Source organism: Leguminivora glycinivorella, chromosome 1 (assembly GCF_023078275.1).
Source record: "Leguminivora glycinivorella isolate SPB_JAAS2020 chromosome 1, LegGlyc_1.1, whole genome shotgun sequence".
Taxonomy (NCBI): domain Eukaryota; kingdom Metazoa; phylum Arthropoda; class Insecta; order Lepidoptera; family Tortricidae; genus Leguminivora; species Leguminivora glycinivorella.
In genome coordinates this window covers 30,727,859-30,746,739 of record NC_062971.1, presented here as the reverse complement: position 1 = coordinate 30,746,739, position 18,881 = coordinate 30,727,859, and the positions used below count along the sequence as shown (strand labels likewise).

General features: G+C 37.0%; 1 protein-coding gene across 3 annotated transcripts in view; it reads right to left on the bottom strand.

The window, feature by feature from the left end:
- LOC125231602 (myosin-2 heavy chain, non muscle) overlaps positions 1-18,881 on the bottom strand; it is a 163,434-nt gene that overhangs the window by 111,179 nt on the left and 33,374 nt on the right. Inside the window, exons 2-3 of one of the 3 annotated variants that reach the window (XM_048137095.1) lie at positions 7,384-9,722; positions 3,726-3,856 (exon numbers count right to left, since the gene is read on the bottom strand). In XM_048137095.1, the coding sequence (XP_047993052.1) occupies positions 3,726-3,856; positions 7,384-9,722 (2,470 nt within the window). Of the gene's footprint in view, positions 1-366; positions 599-3,725; positions 3,857-7,383; positions 9,723-18,881 lie in introns of those variants that run through there. The other 2 variants (XM_048137174.1, XM_048137251.1) reach the window with 2 other exon arrangements.

The window sequence follows — 18,881 nt, the reverse complement described above, 5'->3', positions numbered from 1 at the left end:
TTCCGGGATTATCCATATATATATACCTTATAACTGTCTTAATTACTCGCGTTGAATCTTTGAAATCGTATGTGCTAAACCTAAGGTATCGCATGTCTGAAAAGAAAGTTACTAACAATAGGCACTATTGTTAGAAAAACAATAAAAACCAGTCCGCTAGACAAGTGCAGCCTAGACGTAGGCGTTTGCGTGTTTAACTGTTTACCTTCCACTGGCATCCGATAAAACCAACAAAATACTGAACCTTAACTGTTTAACCAGTTGCTACCAAAAGGAGACCGGCAACCTTTTAAATTTAAAGTAACCGGCGTTCCATACAAATCAAAATCATCCTAAAACGTATGTGCTTTCAGTTAATTCAAAAACCTTTGAAAATTCGCTTGAAACTTAAATTATGACACCACACAAAAAAACATGAAACACGCGCGGACTATCTCCAATTCTGCATTTGTCACTTCACTGGCATTATGACACATTTTCATTGAGAAAATGCGGTATGCAGTTAACCTATTTGGGGAAGGGATCCATTGATTTTTCTTAGGAACGTCACGAGCGCGGCGAACGGCGGCGCGCGCCGGCGTCTGGTCGGCGACTGGCGAGAGTGGCGAGGCGAGAGGAAATGGCATGCCAGTTGCCATGCGGTGCGACTTGTCTGCCAGCTGACCTTCCGCATCGATTCGTGCTTGAGATAGCACAGCTGATTTGAGGATGAGGGACTGGAGAGAACTGATTAGCGTTGAGGGCGCTTTTCCGCAACGGAACTCGAATGCGGTCAATCATGCTCGACTGCCGCAGGATATGGCTGTCAGATTACGTGTACAAGGTACAAGATACCTTTATCAGTTATTTATTTTTAATAATTTCTTGTTACTTATTAGAAAGTGTACCTACACGCGTGCTTTGCTAAAGCATAATTGTTTTTTCCCCTCACTAGCTCGGAAACACGTGTTTTGTCCTTTAATACCAGCGAGTAAAAACGCATTTTATCCACTAGTGGGTAAAGTAATTTGACCTTGAATAAAGTCAAATTAACTGCTTTAAAATTGATAAAAGTAGGTGAATCTAGTAATTGAGATGATTTACCACCTGTGGAACTACTGGAAGCAGTGATAAACGCATTTTTTTGCGTTGTAGTTTCCTCGCTACAGTGAGGGGAAAAGTTTTGTGTTACACTCGGGTGCAAATGTATTTTACTTCTCGTGTGTTAAAAAACTCGCAAGTTCAGGATTCTATTCTCGAACCACTCGCTTCGCTCGTGGTTCAACTATAGAATCCTTTCACTTGCTCGTTTTTCAGTTCCACACTCGGCGTTAAAATACAACTTTGCCCCCTTGTATAACAAATAACTATTAAATTTTAAGTTTGTGTTTGTTGGAATGGTCGTAGCTGTCTAAAGTGCATTTATCGATTATTTAGCATTTAACTAATAGATGTTTATCCAAACACACCTATTTAGATTTAAAATTAGATACTGCTAGGTACACTTTGGAAGTGCCTATAAAGAAGAACTGTAAATTATTGTTTACATGTTTTTGAAAAAAGTGATGTCTGTACCTAAGTGATCGATAGACACATAATATATTATGTAGACATACCTACTACCGTCACTACCGTGATTCAACACAAGCTGAACGCCTATTAAATAAGCATTAGCAATATTTTTCTCCCGACATTGCTGTTAAAAAAGCACCAGGCAACTTTATTAGAAGTAATAAATTAAACGCTAAACAGTTGAGACAAACGTTACACGAACTATTCTGTTCAACAGCTATGTTATCTCAAATGTATTTCTGCAATTGAATTCCGTACATTGTATTCTATTCACACAGTGAAAAGTACTTACCTATAGTTATACAAATGCATCCTATTCGTATTTATTACGCATAGACGCTATTATTTCTATTACAGATTGTAAGCATCCCACAATGCTTCTAAAATGAGAGTAAGATGTGACTACAATATCGACTATCAATATCTATTTAATCCATATGACCTGCTTAATACCGTCGGTCTACATATACAAGGTGCTCGCGAGGAACCCATGCATATAACTTTAACGGCATATTCTTGGTCACATTTTAAGACTAAAATGTCATATAAACTTTTCTAGATTTCGTCTAGTTTCAGAGTTATTGCCAATTAAAAAAAACATTTCCGTATTGTTACTCAGAAAAGGTCTTCTTAACGGCGCTGATGCGCAGTTGTGGAGCATAGTCTCACAGTACTCATTGATAGATGTCAAAATGTGACAAGAAAAACTTCCAAAAAATTTGGTTTTTAGAAAAATATATTAAGGAACTCATTTTAATTGCCAACTTCATGGATAAAAATTACTTTATATGTGAAAATACGTCCAAAAAAGTAAAAAAAAAAAAAAAACAAAAAAAGAACATTTTTATAGCGGGATTAAAATAGGTAGTTTAATTAAAGCGGTAAAGCACGATATTGATACAGTTATAAGGCATTTTGAGAACATCTATTTATATTCAAAGTAGTTTTGAGTGAGCGAGTGAGCGAGCGAGAATCAAGCTAACACTTAACAGCCTCATTAAAGCGAATATCCTTACTCTTAAAATTTTACAATTCATGACCTAATTCGGAAAGCGTCAAATTAATGAGTTATATATATAACCTATCCAAGACTCATAAACAGTACGTAGATTGTCACGTAGCGACACCTAGTGAGTATCAGTGTTACTAACGTGGTATGTATTTTTTACTTTTATGATTTTATTTTTCTTATAAATAAATAATATGTTCTAGTTAAATTGGTATACGACGTTTTTTTTTACCGAATATTGACTTGAATACAATAACATCGCACCGCACTGCCAATAACTACGAGTACGAGTAGTTACTCCAAAGCACATTGCTACAAATAAAACCGCAGGCGCTTTAAAAAGTTGATACAACATTTTGACAAAATGTGTAATATTTACAAGTACGAGGCTTTAAAGTACAATTTACATTAAGCAGAAAGCAGCCAGCCCATCGAACTACTTAGTAATCTTAGTATATGTTTTATTTAATACCTATATTCTTAGCATAGTATATAGGTGGTATGTTTGAGTGCGTTTATTTGAACAAAACAATTGAATCAAGAAATATACTGACACGAAATGCGAACAAAAACACTTAACTATGTGTGTACATACCTAACTTGATTGTTTATGGCAACAACACTGAAAGACCACTCAAATCCTTTGAAATCCATCGCTATTGTGCTCGGCATAAAAAATACTCTTAGTACATTATGGCTGTATATATAATGATTGATTGAATCTTACACCGTAACGACTTATTGGCTATGGTAGACTTACTACTCTACGCGTAAAACTCCGCGCAACACGTCGCCTATAAAGACCAATGAACTCAAACCGTTTCGTTGGCCTAGATTGACCCCTGATATTACGTGATATTATTTCTTTGCTTCTGTCTTTGACGGTCATTGTGCTCGGCGGCTGATAATGATTGAGCTTACCCGTCGATATTGGGCTAAGACCCCGTGCTTCTGTCTTTGACGGTCAAAGGGGAATGTTTATACACTAGACCACAGAATATAATAATAGTACAAATACTAGACAGAGACGAAACAATACTTAGTATACTCACTGAGCAGAAGTAAGCGGCTGGCCGGGTGCTAGGTTGTGGTCACCCTCTTGCCGCTCGCGGTGCGGTCAAAGGGGCAATGTTTAGACACTATAGACAAACTAAACAGTACTCACTGAGCAGAGGGAAGCGGCTGGGCGGGTGCTTGAGCGGCGTGCTGGCGCTGAGGTCGCTCTGAGAGCTGTGGAGGCTGCTCTTGCCGCTGCCGGCGGCCGAGCCGAGCTCCATGCGCATACGCATGTGGCGGCTGTGAAATATTAATGCTTTCATTAGATATTTCTAAGATACCATATACAGTAAACGGCCATAAAGAATGCACATGGGTTTTTGTCTTCGTAGAGCGTTGTCTTTTTCTTGCTTATGTGACGTTAATAGTCTGTTTCCAAAGACCGATGTGTATTATTTATGGCCGTTTACTATACAGTGTGGAAATATAAGTCGGGCCCTGGACGGAAACTACCTAAAATCCTTGAGCTAGCATTTTACTTAAAGAAGACATTCCTTTATTTTTAAAAAGAAACAAAACTGCATACAAAGATTTTCTAAAACTCGCTTGCCTCACCTGAGACTCGAACTAAAATTAAAAAAAACACTCGCTTTTTTATTTTACTAATCGATTGGTTTATTATTCAAGATAAAATTTCTCTTCTTACCTACACAACGTTTAAGAGGGAAGTTTTAGTGAAGCTAATGAATGGAATCTTAATACACAGATCGAGTAGAAAAAGTAATATTTTATTTTCAATAGTAACACAAGCAACGATATAAATTGATGAGTGTCTGAGTAATATAGTGAATTCAATGTAGGTAATTTATTGTAGAGGAAAATCGCCGCATAAGGCTTGATCTTGTTGAAGTTGTTGAACAAGGTTTCGATCGAGGTTCAATCTTACCATGATCTTGAACGCTGTTTTTAAATCATAGGAAATGATTTATTTGTGATTGTTTAGATAGTATTACTTTTATTTGGAATTTTTGAAACGAATACGAGTGTTAGGTATACTCTGGTCGACTTTTATTTATGGTTAAGTATGCACTTTTATTTTACTTAGTAAGTAATAATTAGGCTCAGATATCATTTAAACTTATTTTAATTGATTATGTTCGTAATAACCTAACCACAAAATAAAATTTTGAAACAACCCCCCACATAGTGAACCGATTTTCATGAAACATGGCTAAGAACACTCCCGAAGTCCCGACTAACTCAGCTTTCAAACAAAAAACCGGCCAAGAGCGTGTCGGGCCACGCTCAGGGTAGGGTTCCGTAGTTTTCCGTATTTTTCTCAAAAACTACTGAACCTATCAAGTTCAAAACAATTTTCCTAAAAAGTCTTTATAAAGTTCTACTTTTGTGATTTTTTTCATATTTTTTAATCATATGGTTCAAAAGTTAGAGGGGGGGACGAACTTTTTTTCCTTTAGGAGCGATTATTTCCGAAAATATTAATATTATCAAAAAACGATCTTAGTAAACCCTTATTCATTTTTAAATACCTATCCAACAATATATCACACGTTGGGGCTGGAATGAAAAAAAATATCAGCCCCCACTTTACATGTAGGGGGGGTACCCTAATAAAACATTTTTTCCATTTTTTATTTTTGCACTTTGTTAGCGTGATTGATGTACATATTGGTACCAAATTTCAGCTTTCTAGTGCTAACGGTTACTGAGATTATCCGCGGACGGACGGACGGACGGACGGACAGACAGACATGGCGAAACTATAAGGGTTCCTAGTTGACTACGGAACCCTAAAAATACTAAATCTTAATTGGTTGATGCGTTGAGACAGACACGTCAAACTTATAATACCCCGTCCTTTTTGCGTCGGGGGTTAAAAATACAGATATTTGCCTGACGCAAAGTTCACTGCATATAAAAAATGATGATAATAATTTAAGAAAAAAAAAAAGAAAAAAAAAAGAAATTATTTGATTATTTAATAAAACAATGTTATTATTCCGTTAATGAATTCATCAACAAATGTAATTTATGATCATTGAAATAATTAATATTACTACTAGTAAATTTTTAAAATAATAATATTTAATAAAATGTAATTTAAAAATAAATTTGTATATATATAATTGCATGTAATGCATGAATTTAGTTTGTATCTTGTACATAGTACCTAAATAAGTTAGTTATAAGAACAATATTTGTACGCCCGTCGTGGCAAAACAAGAATCGTCCATGAAAAACCACTATTATGTAAGACCTGTATATACGCTTGTTTGATACAAATAAATATTTCATTCATTCATTCATTCATTCAGAACCATTAATACAAGTTTAAAGAGATAAGATGTATGAATTGTGGTCATAAGTTAGCATAATTAGTGTACACCTCAAGCTAATCCATAAAACAACACACTATTTGTAACCCCCGGCGCAAAAACGACGGGGTGTTATAAGTTTGACATGTCTATCTGTCTGACTGTTTGTCTGTCTGTCTGCCTGTCTGTCTTGTCTGTCTGTGGCATAGTAGCTCCCAAACGGATGTACCGATTTAGTTTTAGTACCTATTTTTTTTCTTTGAAAGCTGAGTTAGTCGGAAGTGTTCTTAGCCATGTTTCATGAAAATCGTTCCACTACGTCGTGGTTTTTTTTTTCAAAATTTTAATATTGTGGTTAGGTTATATGGTATTAAACCTACTCAAGCATATTTTTTAAAAGTAGAACTTATTTCAATTGCATAAAGTTTTTGCATACGTCGAAAAGCCATTGAGTCGATGCCATCAGCGAGTTTGCTTTGACGACTAAAACATTTGAGTTTGATTACAATACAACACAATACTTGAAACTATAAAATAAATACGTATGTACTTCTATCGAACCTGAATTATATCTTGTGTGTAACGCAGTAAGTCACTAAATCGAATGAAGCTACATTTAGTTAACTATGAAAAACATGATCACATAGCAAGGCAAGGCAGATATATCAGTTTACGTACCTACTCGTTAATACTGTTGTGAACATTAGCGTACCTAAATATTAGTTTACAACGCGTATTACGGCATTAAATTATTGTGTCATGTCATGAGAAACTGAAGAAACATACAAGAACAACATGACATTTGAACCAGGTACGATTCAGGACGGTTTCATTTAGCTTAAAGTTACTATAAGCAACGTAATCATACCTAAATGTATAAAATAATCCATACTAATAGATAGATAGATAGACAGATATTATAGGACATTATTACACAGATTGACTGAGTCCCACGGTAAACCCAAGAAGGCTTGTGTTGTGGGTAATCATAATCAGACAACGATATACATAATATACAAATACTTATATACATAGAAATCATCCATGACTCAGGAACAAATAAGTACTAATCCATACTAATATTATAAATGAGAAAGCGTGTGTGTTTGTTTGTCAGTCCTTCACAGCAAAACGGAGCGACGAATTGTCGTGATTTTTTAAGTGGTGATAGTTGAATGGATGGAGAGTGACATAGGCTACTTTTTGTCTCTTTCTAACGCGAGCGAAGCCGCGGGCAAAATTAAAATTTTGAAAAACCCCGACCGCGACATAGTAGTCCGATTTTCATGAAACACGACTAAGAACACTCCCGACTAACTCAGCTTTCAGACAAAAAAAACTAAATCTAAATCGGTTCATCCGTTCGGGAGCTACGATGCCACAAACAGACACACACACAGACAGACAGACAAACACACAGACAGACACGTCAAACTTATAACACCCCTTCGTTTTTGCGTCGGGGGTTAAAAATTATTGAATAAGACTCACCTCTTTGGCTTAATGTTCGTGTTTGTAGACTTCGAACTCAACATCCTACTAACACTGCAAGCAGTTTGAGATCTTTGTAAGGAGAAAGAACAGTCCACCTTTGACTTAATGTCTTTGAAAGATTTCATCTTGTAATCCGTCTTTATGTCCAAAGAATTCTTCTTAGTTAGGCTTTCTCGCCGATCTATTTTTTTCACGGTCTTCGGGCTACTTTGTACACTGTTATCGGCGTCCGTGTTCCGATTGGCTAACATAGTTTTTAATTTACTTGGCACATCACGTTTAGGCATTTTGTACTTTTTAAGTGTAAAGCTCCTCTTTTCATCCTTACTTTTAGCGTTCGATCTGACATCTTTCTCGCTGTTCAGAGAATTTCGCTTGCTCGTGTTCTTAGGTGACTTATCTTCCTCCACAGCGGCCTGGTTTTTGAATGAATCTTCGGTCATACCCTCCTCAGGACTGCAATATGTGTTAGCTTGTCCTGAATTAATATTCTTTTGACTTAATTCAGAATGAGTCGATGGTGTAGACCCCTCGGGAGACATGTCGTCGATAACATTTAAAAACACAGGTGACTGACGATGATTTTCGAAATCTGTGTAAACTCCACTTGATTCCATGCATGAATCATCGTTTCTGTTTACCATCAGAGGCGGGTTACCGTTGCTATTTTTCCCGCCGTATAGAGCCCCGTCTATCACTTGTGCCTTTCTATCTCCCCGGTGCATGTGGTCGTCGAGGCCATCTGCGTCACTTTCAGTGAAAAAGTCTGAATCGGTCATAGGATCTGGCCGCCTTGTGACAGGGACGTTTTGCCATTCCATTTCTATGACATCTTCACGGGGTTCTATGGAATGGTCCGCAGTTCTACTGACTGGCCTCGACATTTCCCCATCGCCTTGATAACCGTCCAAACTTGTTATACTAGTAATGCTGGTAATAAAGCTGTTAGAGACTTTAGATGTTTCCATTGATTTCTGGTAGTCGTTTTTGTTGTCAGAATATGTTTGTGAATCATGCAATGTTGAGTTCGAGAATTGAGAGTTATAACTAATTTCTCCGTGAATATCCGAGTTGTCTAAAGGCAAATCTTCAGGTGACGGCGTTTGTTCTATCCTTTGAACTATCAGACGGTTTTCAAGTTTACAGTCTAGAGGTAGTTCAAGATTTACTGTTGTCTCAGCAATAGAACTGACCGGCTCTAAAATACTGCTGTGGATAGAAGGCATAAACTCATCGTCTACCACGTTTGGGATTAACTCGTCTTTGGGAATGTCTCTTAATTCCGTTTTATTTTCTTTAACCATACTCGTCGTTGAGTTCTCAGTTTTTGTAGTTAAAGAACTTGGGGTTTGAGCAGATAAATTATCACAAGATTTAGATAATTTTTCGGGTGTTAGCGATTCTATGTTTCTTGATAATGGAGCAGTGCGGTCGTTTCTTTCAAATTCGTCATTTTGTATCGTCGAAACTGCTGAATTGCTGTCAGTCTTATCAGTAGATGGAGTATCACTACAATCGGGCGACACTTTACTTTCATTGTTATCACAGAATATCGGAAGTCCTTCCACAGTTGGAGAAAAGGCATTTTCTAGGTAGCAAATATCATCCATCTGATCTGGAGTTAAGATTCCTAAACTATCATCGAGTGAGTTTTCTTCATTAGTCCTATTAAGTGAATTATCATTGGGACTCAAGTTGGTATCATATATTCGAGGATTTACCTGCGATTTGAGTTGCAGACAGAGGTCAGACCTTGAGTGAGTATTAAAAGTTTTCGTTACGGGGTAGGTCATTCGATTTTCGCATGAGTATTCGAATTCTCTCATTGGTTTATCATCGAAATTTATAACGTTGGGGAGCCTATCGGCACTTTTGTTAATCGAAGCGGTCGAGTTCTTTAAACTTTGAGTGAGCAGCAGTTCTTTATCAAAACTTTCCTTGCACGTGGATGGTTGAAGATCGAATAAGAGGCTATATGGGCCCGATTCGTCTTGTTCCTTCTCATCAACTAGTTGGGTGATACCATTTATCAGTCCTTTAGTTTGTTTGTCCACGTTTCTGTCCTGCTTTTTAGTTATTTCGTTTAACTTTTCCCTTAAGTCTAGTATTCGGGGGTTCTTCTCCAGTCCTTTATCTAAGCTTAAGCTCATTTTTGGAACTAGGTTCAGGTAGTTACTACAGAATAGTTCTTTATTGTCTGCTGTAGTCGCCGCATCGATATTTTTGGCCTTGTCCGCTGCGTCTGTCTGTTTGTCCTTGGAGGGATTTATGACATCAATACTCTTCATGGAGTAGATGCCTCGGATGCGCAGCTTGCCATTTCTGTCGATGGGGATCTGCAACAAACGACATGAACATTAAAGTGTGTGTGTTGAATTGGCAATATTAAAATAGCTGTATCAAATTCCAAGACATTTATCGCGATATTTTTTACGAGACTAGGTAGGAATGCAGAATTTTAGATGAAGTCTCAAACAATGCAAGGTTCTTTTGACCGCAAAAACTGGTAATTGAAAAGAACAAGATAACTACCTACAGATAGCAAAATAATTATATCCTTAAATTACAACCTAGGTAATTAAAACCTACCTATATTCTGTACAATAATACATCATCTTAGTAATGTCAATTACCATATGATGTCATTTCTATAATTCACAATCGTGCATAGCATAGTAAGGGTCACGACCTACCTAGTAAAAAGGTACACGTGCATACCCAATCTACCCATAGTATTTCTCTACCTAAAAGTTCGATATTTTATATTCGTCTTAAACAGCCAGTACCTATTGTGTTCACAGCTTCAAAGTATGGCCAGAATGTTTGCGTCTAATAGCTAGGCGTTTTGAATGTTTTGGTAATACGAAAACGGTTTAGCGCCGTGGTTTGCACGAATTGCACGTCATTTTGATGAGTGGCTTTTATTTTAACATGTAATACCTATTTTTTTAGGTCGAAACTTCGGATGGCCATCTGTACTGAAAAACGTCGTACGATACCCGTGCGAAAAGGAAATTCGTAACTCATGTAGATTTAAAACACGACCGAAAATAATTACACACCAAATACACACAAACTCCATGGCGTTGAGGCGATTTTTTGATCCAAAAAAAACTTTTGCAAAAGGTTGTTTTTTTTTTCAGGATACAGGAGTTGCAAAAGATCAATTGTTGGTTCGGTCTCAAAAGCCTTTCATTGTTCGTTTAATTAGGAAATTGGCCAGCATTTGCTAGCAATGACATGACATTCATTGACGACGCGACCGCCATGATAATATTTATAATTTAAGTTCCTGTATAAATCTATGGCCATCTGACATGTGAAGTTAAACAATGATATATAGCATCAACGCTATACAAATGTAGTTATAAAGGCTTTGAATGCAGGCACGCAGCCAGCGTGACCAGTGTGTCGTCATACATCGCTTGCCTCCGCTCAATGCATTATGTATGGCTAAACCTCTTATATGGATGGCGAACCAGCGGCTCAGAAGAAATATTACGACCAGTTTTTTGACACGATGCTTGTAATTGTCACGTTATCGACGCGATACTGTATACTGACAGGGAAAAGCAGTCGCAAAAACTGACGGTAACTACATCGAGGATGTCGTCATTACAACCATTTTCAACTTACCTAGTAAATTTTCGGTCGGTTTCAGACGGGGCCAGTAACTTTTTTTCTATACATAAGTTTACTATGTATAAAACCCACATAAGGACATTCTTACACAATTAACAATCTACTCTGTTCTATGATTTATAGTTAACTAGTTTCCTACAGTCAGTCCTTATACAATACTAGAGACTCGCCCCCGGCATCGCGGACTTACAAACCTTCCTCTTGGATCAGTCAAAACCGCATCAAAAACTGTTGCGTGGTTTAACATCTAAGCCAGTGGTTCTCAAACTTATTTTCCCATGGAACCCTTTTGGAAAGCAGAATATCTGACGGAACCCTTAAATTAAATACATCTTTATTTTAAGAAGTCTTATTATGTTTAAGACTTATTAAAATAATGATTTATTTAATTTAAGATTTATTTAACTTAAAGTCTAATCATTAGATTCTAATGTGACTGTTTTTATTTTTACAATTGGGGAATCTTTGGTTTTAGGGAAGAGAGTTGAAGTCGCATATCAGACAACCAAAATTCACACGGAACCCCCAGAGAGGTTTCGCGGAGCCCTAGGGCTCCGCGGAGCACACTTTGAAAATTGCTGATCTAAGCATTCATAGGGACAGACACACAGACAGCGAAGTCACAGTAGACAGACAGACATCGGGAATATCGGGATGAGAGTTTGTTTTATACCGTGTTGTGATTAATTTAATAATCTTTTCCCCTCACTAGCTCGGAAACACGTGTTTTGTCCTTTAATACCAGCGGGTAAAAACGCATTTTATCCACTAGTGGATTAAGTAATTTGACCTTGAATAGAGGCAAATTTTCTGCTTTAAAATTGATAAAAGTGGGTTAATCTAGTGATGAAGATGTTTTACCACCTGTGGAACTACTGGAAGCAGTGATAAAGGCGTTTTTTGCGTTTTACCACAGATCAAATAATGTTTTTCTTTCCTCGCTATAGTGAGGGGAAAAATTTTGTGTTATGTATACACGAGTGCAAAATGTATTTTACTTCTCGTGTGTTGAAAAACTTGCAAGCTCAGGATTCTATTCTCGAACTTTCAATTCCACACTCGGCGTTAAAATATAACTTTGCACTCTTGTATAACAAATAACTATTATTTTTCTTTTGCGTACCTTTAAATTAATGTACTGGTTACAACTTCGTTGTGCAGGCGGTAAGGAACCAAAAGATAATTGCACACAATTATAGAAGGCTATAACTGGATAACTATGGACCGCATAACTCAATTATCGTGGTCAGTAGGTAACAATGTCGTTAATTTACCTTGTTTCTCAGATTTATTTCCCAACATGTCGAGATATTTAAATTAACCCTTAAGTATTTAACAGTCGGCAACAAAGCTATGAATACTGCCAAAGTGTCAGGGGTGCCCATTAAGGGGTGTATACTGACTGTAACAAATATCCATATTAAGTAAATCTACGTTTTTTGTCCCTGTTTTATCTAAAATTTGTTTCGTCGTTTTGGCACGTTTATTGTTCCACAAGTATTAACTATTTTATGGGGGTGGCCCTTTATCGCCCACTGCTGAGCATAGGCCTCTCTTCTAGTACGCCACTTGTTCCGGCCCTGAGCATAGGCCTCTCTTCTAGTACGCCACTTGTCCCGGTCCTGAGCATAGGCCTCTCTTCTAGTACACCACTTTTCCCGGCCCTGAGCATAGGCCTCTCTTCTAGTACGCCACTTGTCCCGGTCCTGAGCATAGGCCTCTCTTCTAGTACACCACTTGTCCCGGTCCTGAACTAGTCTCATCCAGCTTTGTTACAATGAGCGACAAACAGAACGGTGGTGTGCCAAATGTATATCGCACATTCGCAAAACATATGGCGCCGCCTGGGAATTATAGATACTAGTTTGTATAATACGAGGAATATGAATTAAATATTAAGTAAAGCTCGGTGCCACGATTCTCAGCAAAGTTTCGTGCCAGGGAAAGGTGAATGTCTTACTAGAACCAAAGACATATATAACTCCGTATAGACAGATGAAGTCTAAGAAAAAAACGTACCTCAGTATCATACAGAAAAAGGTACGGTGGCCTAGAAGGCCATCTAGGACACCACAGACCAACCCCTATAGACATCCATTACAAGACGACTTGCGGTCATCAGCCTTACTTGTATTTGCCATGATATAAGCGCGGGCGCTCGCCGTGCCCGATCAGTAACGACCAAGTAACCGACCCGAAAGCAGCTCGTGTTTTTCGCAATAAAAAAATTGAAAAAGGGTATTTTGATGCCTTAAAGATGTCCACCTGTAGTGTGAAATGGTGTGCAAAGGTAACAAGACGATCAAATTTAAAAACAGACGGTATTACATTCCACAAATGAGTCATATTTATAATTTATACAGAGCCGGCATAGGTCAACTTACACTCGCTATTTACGACCAATCGCAGCGCGCTAAACACATTCCCCTCCCGCTCCTCGCGCCCCAAGCACTGGTGATTTGTAGCGCGCACAAAATTTACAATATTGGCACTCTATAAAGGAGGTTCTCTGTGCCTTACACCTTTGGGGTACGCTCAGCTAGATGGCGCTAATATTAATAATTGACATTTCAAAACATATCAAGCTAAGAATATGGGCCAAATTGTCAAAACTGAGGTTCAAAAGTTTTAAGCCTGTGTCAAGAGATGGCAGTCTAGGCACTGTGATTACACATTTTACTTCGACAGTAACTCTCTATAATACTCGATCTTCTTTGGTGCCAGGGAAAGGTAAATGTCTTACTAGAACATAAGTACACTTTATTAAACAAAGTGTCTTGTTCTTTTTTGTGTTTTTCTGTGTTCACAATAAAGTCAATAACACTAAGCGGATTTTTTAGTGGTTTTCACCTATGAACATGACATTTTGATTTCATTACTATTATTTTTAACCCCCGACGCAAAAACGACGGGGTGTTATAAGTTTGACGTGTCTGTCTGTCCGTCTGTCTGTCTGTCTGTCTGTCTGTCTGTCTGTCTGTCTGTTTGTCTGTTTGTCTGTCTGTGTCTGTCTGTGGCATCGTAGCTCTCGAACGGATGAACCGATTTAAATTTAGTTTTTTTTTGTCTGAAAGCTGAGTTAGTCGGGAGTGTTCTTAGCCATGTTTCATGAAAATCGGTCTACTATGTCGCGGTCGGGGTTTTTTTTTTCAAAATTTTAATTTTGTGGTTAGGTTATTAGGTATTAAGTTAGTATAAGATTTTGCATGCCATATTGTGGTAGACCACACATGCATGTACCCATGACAACTGTGTATGTTCAGGCAAAATAAATGAATTGAATTGAATTGAGTGGTACTTGGGCAAGGTTTATGTGACATTGACGGTGAAATATGACGATATTCTCTAATGCATCGGAAAAAATCTCGATTGCTAAAAGATATTTAATCAAAAACACCGTTTCAGTCCGATTGTGATACTTATGATAATTATGACAAATTTAGTGCGAAAAGCTTTTTCTTCGTATTTTCCGGAAACATTCGTATTCGTAGGTCAGCAGTTCTCGAAAAGTTTGTACAAAAATTAAGGGAAAAGTTAAATTTGTTTTTATTAATTCCTATTTTGTTACCAAGATTTTGTTGATGAATTGAGATTTTATTAAGTTTTATTTCGTCATTAAGGTTCTCTAGTATCTATATTTTCTTAATTATAACAATTATCCTGTATATATCTTACGAAAGTCGAATTATATTACTAAATGTTGGTAACAAAATAGGATCAATTAAAATTTGCTGACGTGTCATTGTACAAAGTTGACGGGAATTGCTGTCGTACTAGTTCAGACAGCGTCAGTACGTCTTGTACTGAGACTGACTGAAATAGTATGAAACGTTCGTACGTTTCCGTAAGAATACGAAGGAAAATCTTATCGCACTACATCTGTACCTATAACTATGGTGGTTTTTGTATCTCTTCACTGTAGGTGACTGTAGTCGGCAATGGCACGGGTACGAGAGTTTAGAAACTTGTTTTTTAAATTGAAACCATGTTTAATTTCCTCACTTCAATGAAAAGATCTCGTTTGTCTGATTTTACCTCTAACCCGTCGAATTGTCATATTAGATAACTTACTTTAAATTACCCATTAATATCTGGGCGACCGAGCGAACTATTTTAATAATAAAAACTCTTATAAATTTATACATAAAAAAAACTTAATTTCTGGACGGGATTCGAAACCCAGACTCCTGCACTGAGAGAAAATACAACCAGTTTTCATGTTCGTTTAACAAGTTTTTTGGTTAAAATAGCGCCTACGTGCTCTTTGTTTCAAACAACAAGCTACTTGTCATTTGAATCGGCAATATATTTGAATCAACAAGTCGATTTTATAAAAACAACCTGACACATATTGTTTTAAACATACGTTTGGCTGATTCAAACGGATAAACCGCAACAAGTCGAACTTGTTAAATTCACAATGCAAATTTCTCTCAGTGTGCGATCTGCCTGCGAACATTAGACCGACCTCTTAGAACTGAGCTACGCGGAGCCGATGCGCGGTCGGCGAAATTAATGACCATATTTTACATTTACTAACGCCAACGAAAAACGCATGAAAACTCGAAAATTCGCGTTTTCCGAGATCTAAGGCTAAGCTAGATCGATTTTTCACCCCCGAAAACACCCACATAACAAATTTCAGCGAAATCGTTAGAGCGGTTTCCGAGAACGTCGGTATATATATATATATATATATATATATATATATATATATATATATATATATATATATATATATATATATATATATATATATATATATATATATATATATCGGTATATATATATATATAATATATATATATATATACCGATACTCGGAAAACGCGAATTTTCGAGTTTTCATGCGTTTTTCGTTGGCGTTAGTAAATGTAAAATATGGTCATTAATAAATGTAAAATATGGTCGCGCATCGCATTGTAAGATTATTATTCTATAAGTTAATTTGCGAGAAATAAAAGGCTTTTTTATTTTTTATTTTATTTATTTATATATATATATATATATATATATAATAAATATATATATATAAATAATATTAGCATATAATTAATTGTATCATTAAAAATAATTATATCATTTGATTATGTGACTCTATATCATGCAGTTACAGTACTTATTTTATATTATTACACTATTTAAGATTGAATTTAATTTAAGAAATTGACTTAATAATTGACTTAATTAATTAATTGACTTATCAGTACAAGGCGAGAACCCCTCTTAGTTGAGGGTAAAGGCCTCCTCCAGAGATGCCCAGTAGTCTCTATCTTTTGCTAGTGTCATCCATTGCTCGCCAGCCGTATGCGTGATATCGTCTTCCCATCTGGCTCTCGGTTTTCCGCGTTTCCTTTTTCCTAGTGGCCCCGGCCATTTTGTTAGCACGGTTGTCCAGCGATCATTGCTCATGCGGGCTACGTGGCCTGCCCATCGCCATTTCATTTTTTTTGAGTAACTTAAGGCGTCTATTACTCCAGATACTTGTCTTATTTTAGAGTGGCGTATTTTTTGAATCTTTCTGATATTTAACATGCTTCTTTCCATACTTCGTTGGCATGAGTTTATTTTGTTTTTTATTTGCATTGTAAATTTCCATGTCTGGCAAGCGTAGGTGAGCGACGGCAATAGGCAGGTATCCATTACTTTTTTCTTTATCTTTACAGGTATCTGACTTTTGAAAATCTCCTTCATGCTCCAATACTTATTCCATGCTCCTTTCACTCTTCTGTCGATTTCCATTTCGTTGCTTTCTTTTTCGAAAGATATTAGCTTGCCCAAGTATATGTATGACTCTACATATTCCAGCGGTACGTTTTCGATGATTATTGGCTGTTTTAATGAATTTGTCATTATTTTGGTCTTACTGAAATTCATTTCTAGGCCTACTTCTCTACTTGATTTTTGTAGAGTGTTTATCATGTATACCAGGTTTGCACTGTTTTCTGATAGCAAGACCAAGTCGTCTGCGAACCTCAGGTGGCTTATGAGTTTTCCATTTATATTCAAGCCTACTCTTTTCCAGTTTAATTTGCTTATGACCATTTCCAGCACAGCTATAAAAATTCTGGGTGAGAGCGGGTCCCCTGTCTCGTTCCTCTTTTTATTGGAAAAGATGGTCCCGTTGACTCCAGTTTCACTCTGCTAGTACCGTTGTCATAGAGATATTGCAGAATCTTAATGTATTTTGACTCTACATTTTGAGCTGCTAGGGCTTGCCATATTGATGAATAATGTAGAGTGTCAAAGGCTTTTTGGTAATCGATGAAGGCTATGTAGAGCGTCCTTCTAAACTCTTGGTACTTCTCTATAAGTAGCTCTACAGAATGGATGTGGTCAATTGTAGAATAGCCTTTGCGAAATCCAGCTTGCTCGATTGGTTGATAAATTTCTAATGTAGGACTTATTCTTTTCTCTATTATGGACGAGAATAACTTGTATAATGCAGGAAGGAGACTGATAGGTCTGTAGTTACTTATATCTTTGGGATCTCCTTTTTTGTACAATAGTATAATATTTGACTCTGACCATTGCTTAGGTGTGGTTCCAGTATGTAATATTTTATTAATCAGTATTTTTAGAGGTGTAGCGAGAAGAGTACAGGCAATTTTTATTGATTCGTTAGTTATCCTGTCGGGTCCTGGGCTTTTTAGGGTTCCGTAGTCAACTAGGAACCCTTATAGTTTCGCCATGTCTGTCTGTCCGTCCGTCCGTCCGTCCGTCCGTCCGCGGATAATCTCAGTAACCGTTAGCACTAGAAAGCTGAAATTTGGTACCAATATGTATATTAATCACGCCAACAAAGTGCAAAAATAAAAAGTGGAAAAAAATGTTTCGTTAGGGCACCCCCCCTACATGTAAAGTGGGGGCTGATATTTTTTTTCAATCTAACTCCAACGTGTGATATATCGTTGGATAGGTATTAAGAAATAAATAAGGGTTTACTAATATCGTTTTTTGATAATATTAACAGTTTCGGAAATAATCGCTCCTAAAGGAAAAAAAAGTGCGTCCCCCCCCTCTAACTTTTGAACCATATGTTTAAAAAATATGAAAAAAATCACAAAAGTAGAACTTTATAAATACTTTCTAGGAAAATTGTTTTGAACTTGATAGGTTCAGTAGTTTTTGAGAAAAATACGGAAAACTACGGAACCCTACACTGAGCGTGGCCCGACACGCTCTTGGCCGGTTTTTTTTATTTCCAATTTGAGCTGCTTTATTGCGCCGATAATTTCTATTTCGTCCGCTGGTTTTGGCTCTGACGAGTTTCCTGATTCATCTGGGTTATAAGAAGAAGTTTCAGTTTGTACTGGAGTATCGTAGAGCTTTTTATAGAACTTTGTGGCTATCTGGAGTATGTCTTTTCTGTTGTGTGTTTCATCATGTAGTCCGCGAAGGCCCTCTATCCAGGATTTGTGCGATTGAAGTTCCTTATAGGCTCTTTTCAGGCTGCCAGTTGACTCGAGGTACTTTATTATAGTGCGTTGTCGGTGGTTTTTATAGTCTTGTCGGATATACTTACTTATAAGTTTGTACAGTGCTTTAAGTTCGTTTTTCATTTCACGTGATTTTGGTTTTTGCTTTTTTAGATCTATTCTTCGTTGTAAGAGCCTTTTTGTGCGTTCTGATATAATACTGCCAGTTTTATTTGTGTGCGTTGTGAAGGCAATTTCTAGACTGTTTTCTATAGCATATGTTATTCTGTCGTAATATTCTTGTACGGTATCATCTTCATGTCGGTGGCAAAGATCCTCTTGGCATTTACTTAGTGCCTCGAGATAGCTTGAAATTTCTTCCTCGGTTTTTAATAGGCTCTTCGGATTTTTAGCGTAGCTTGATCTCTTGTTTTT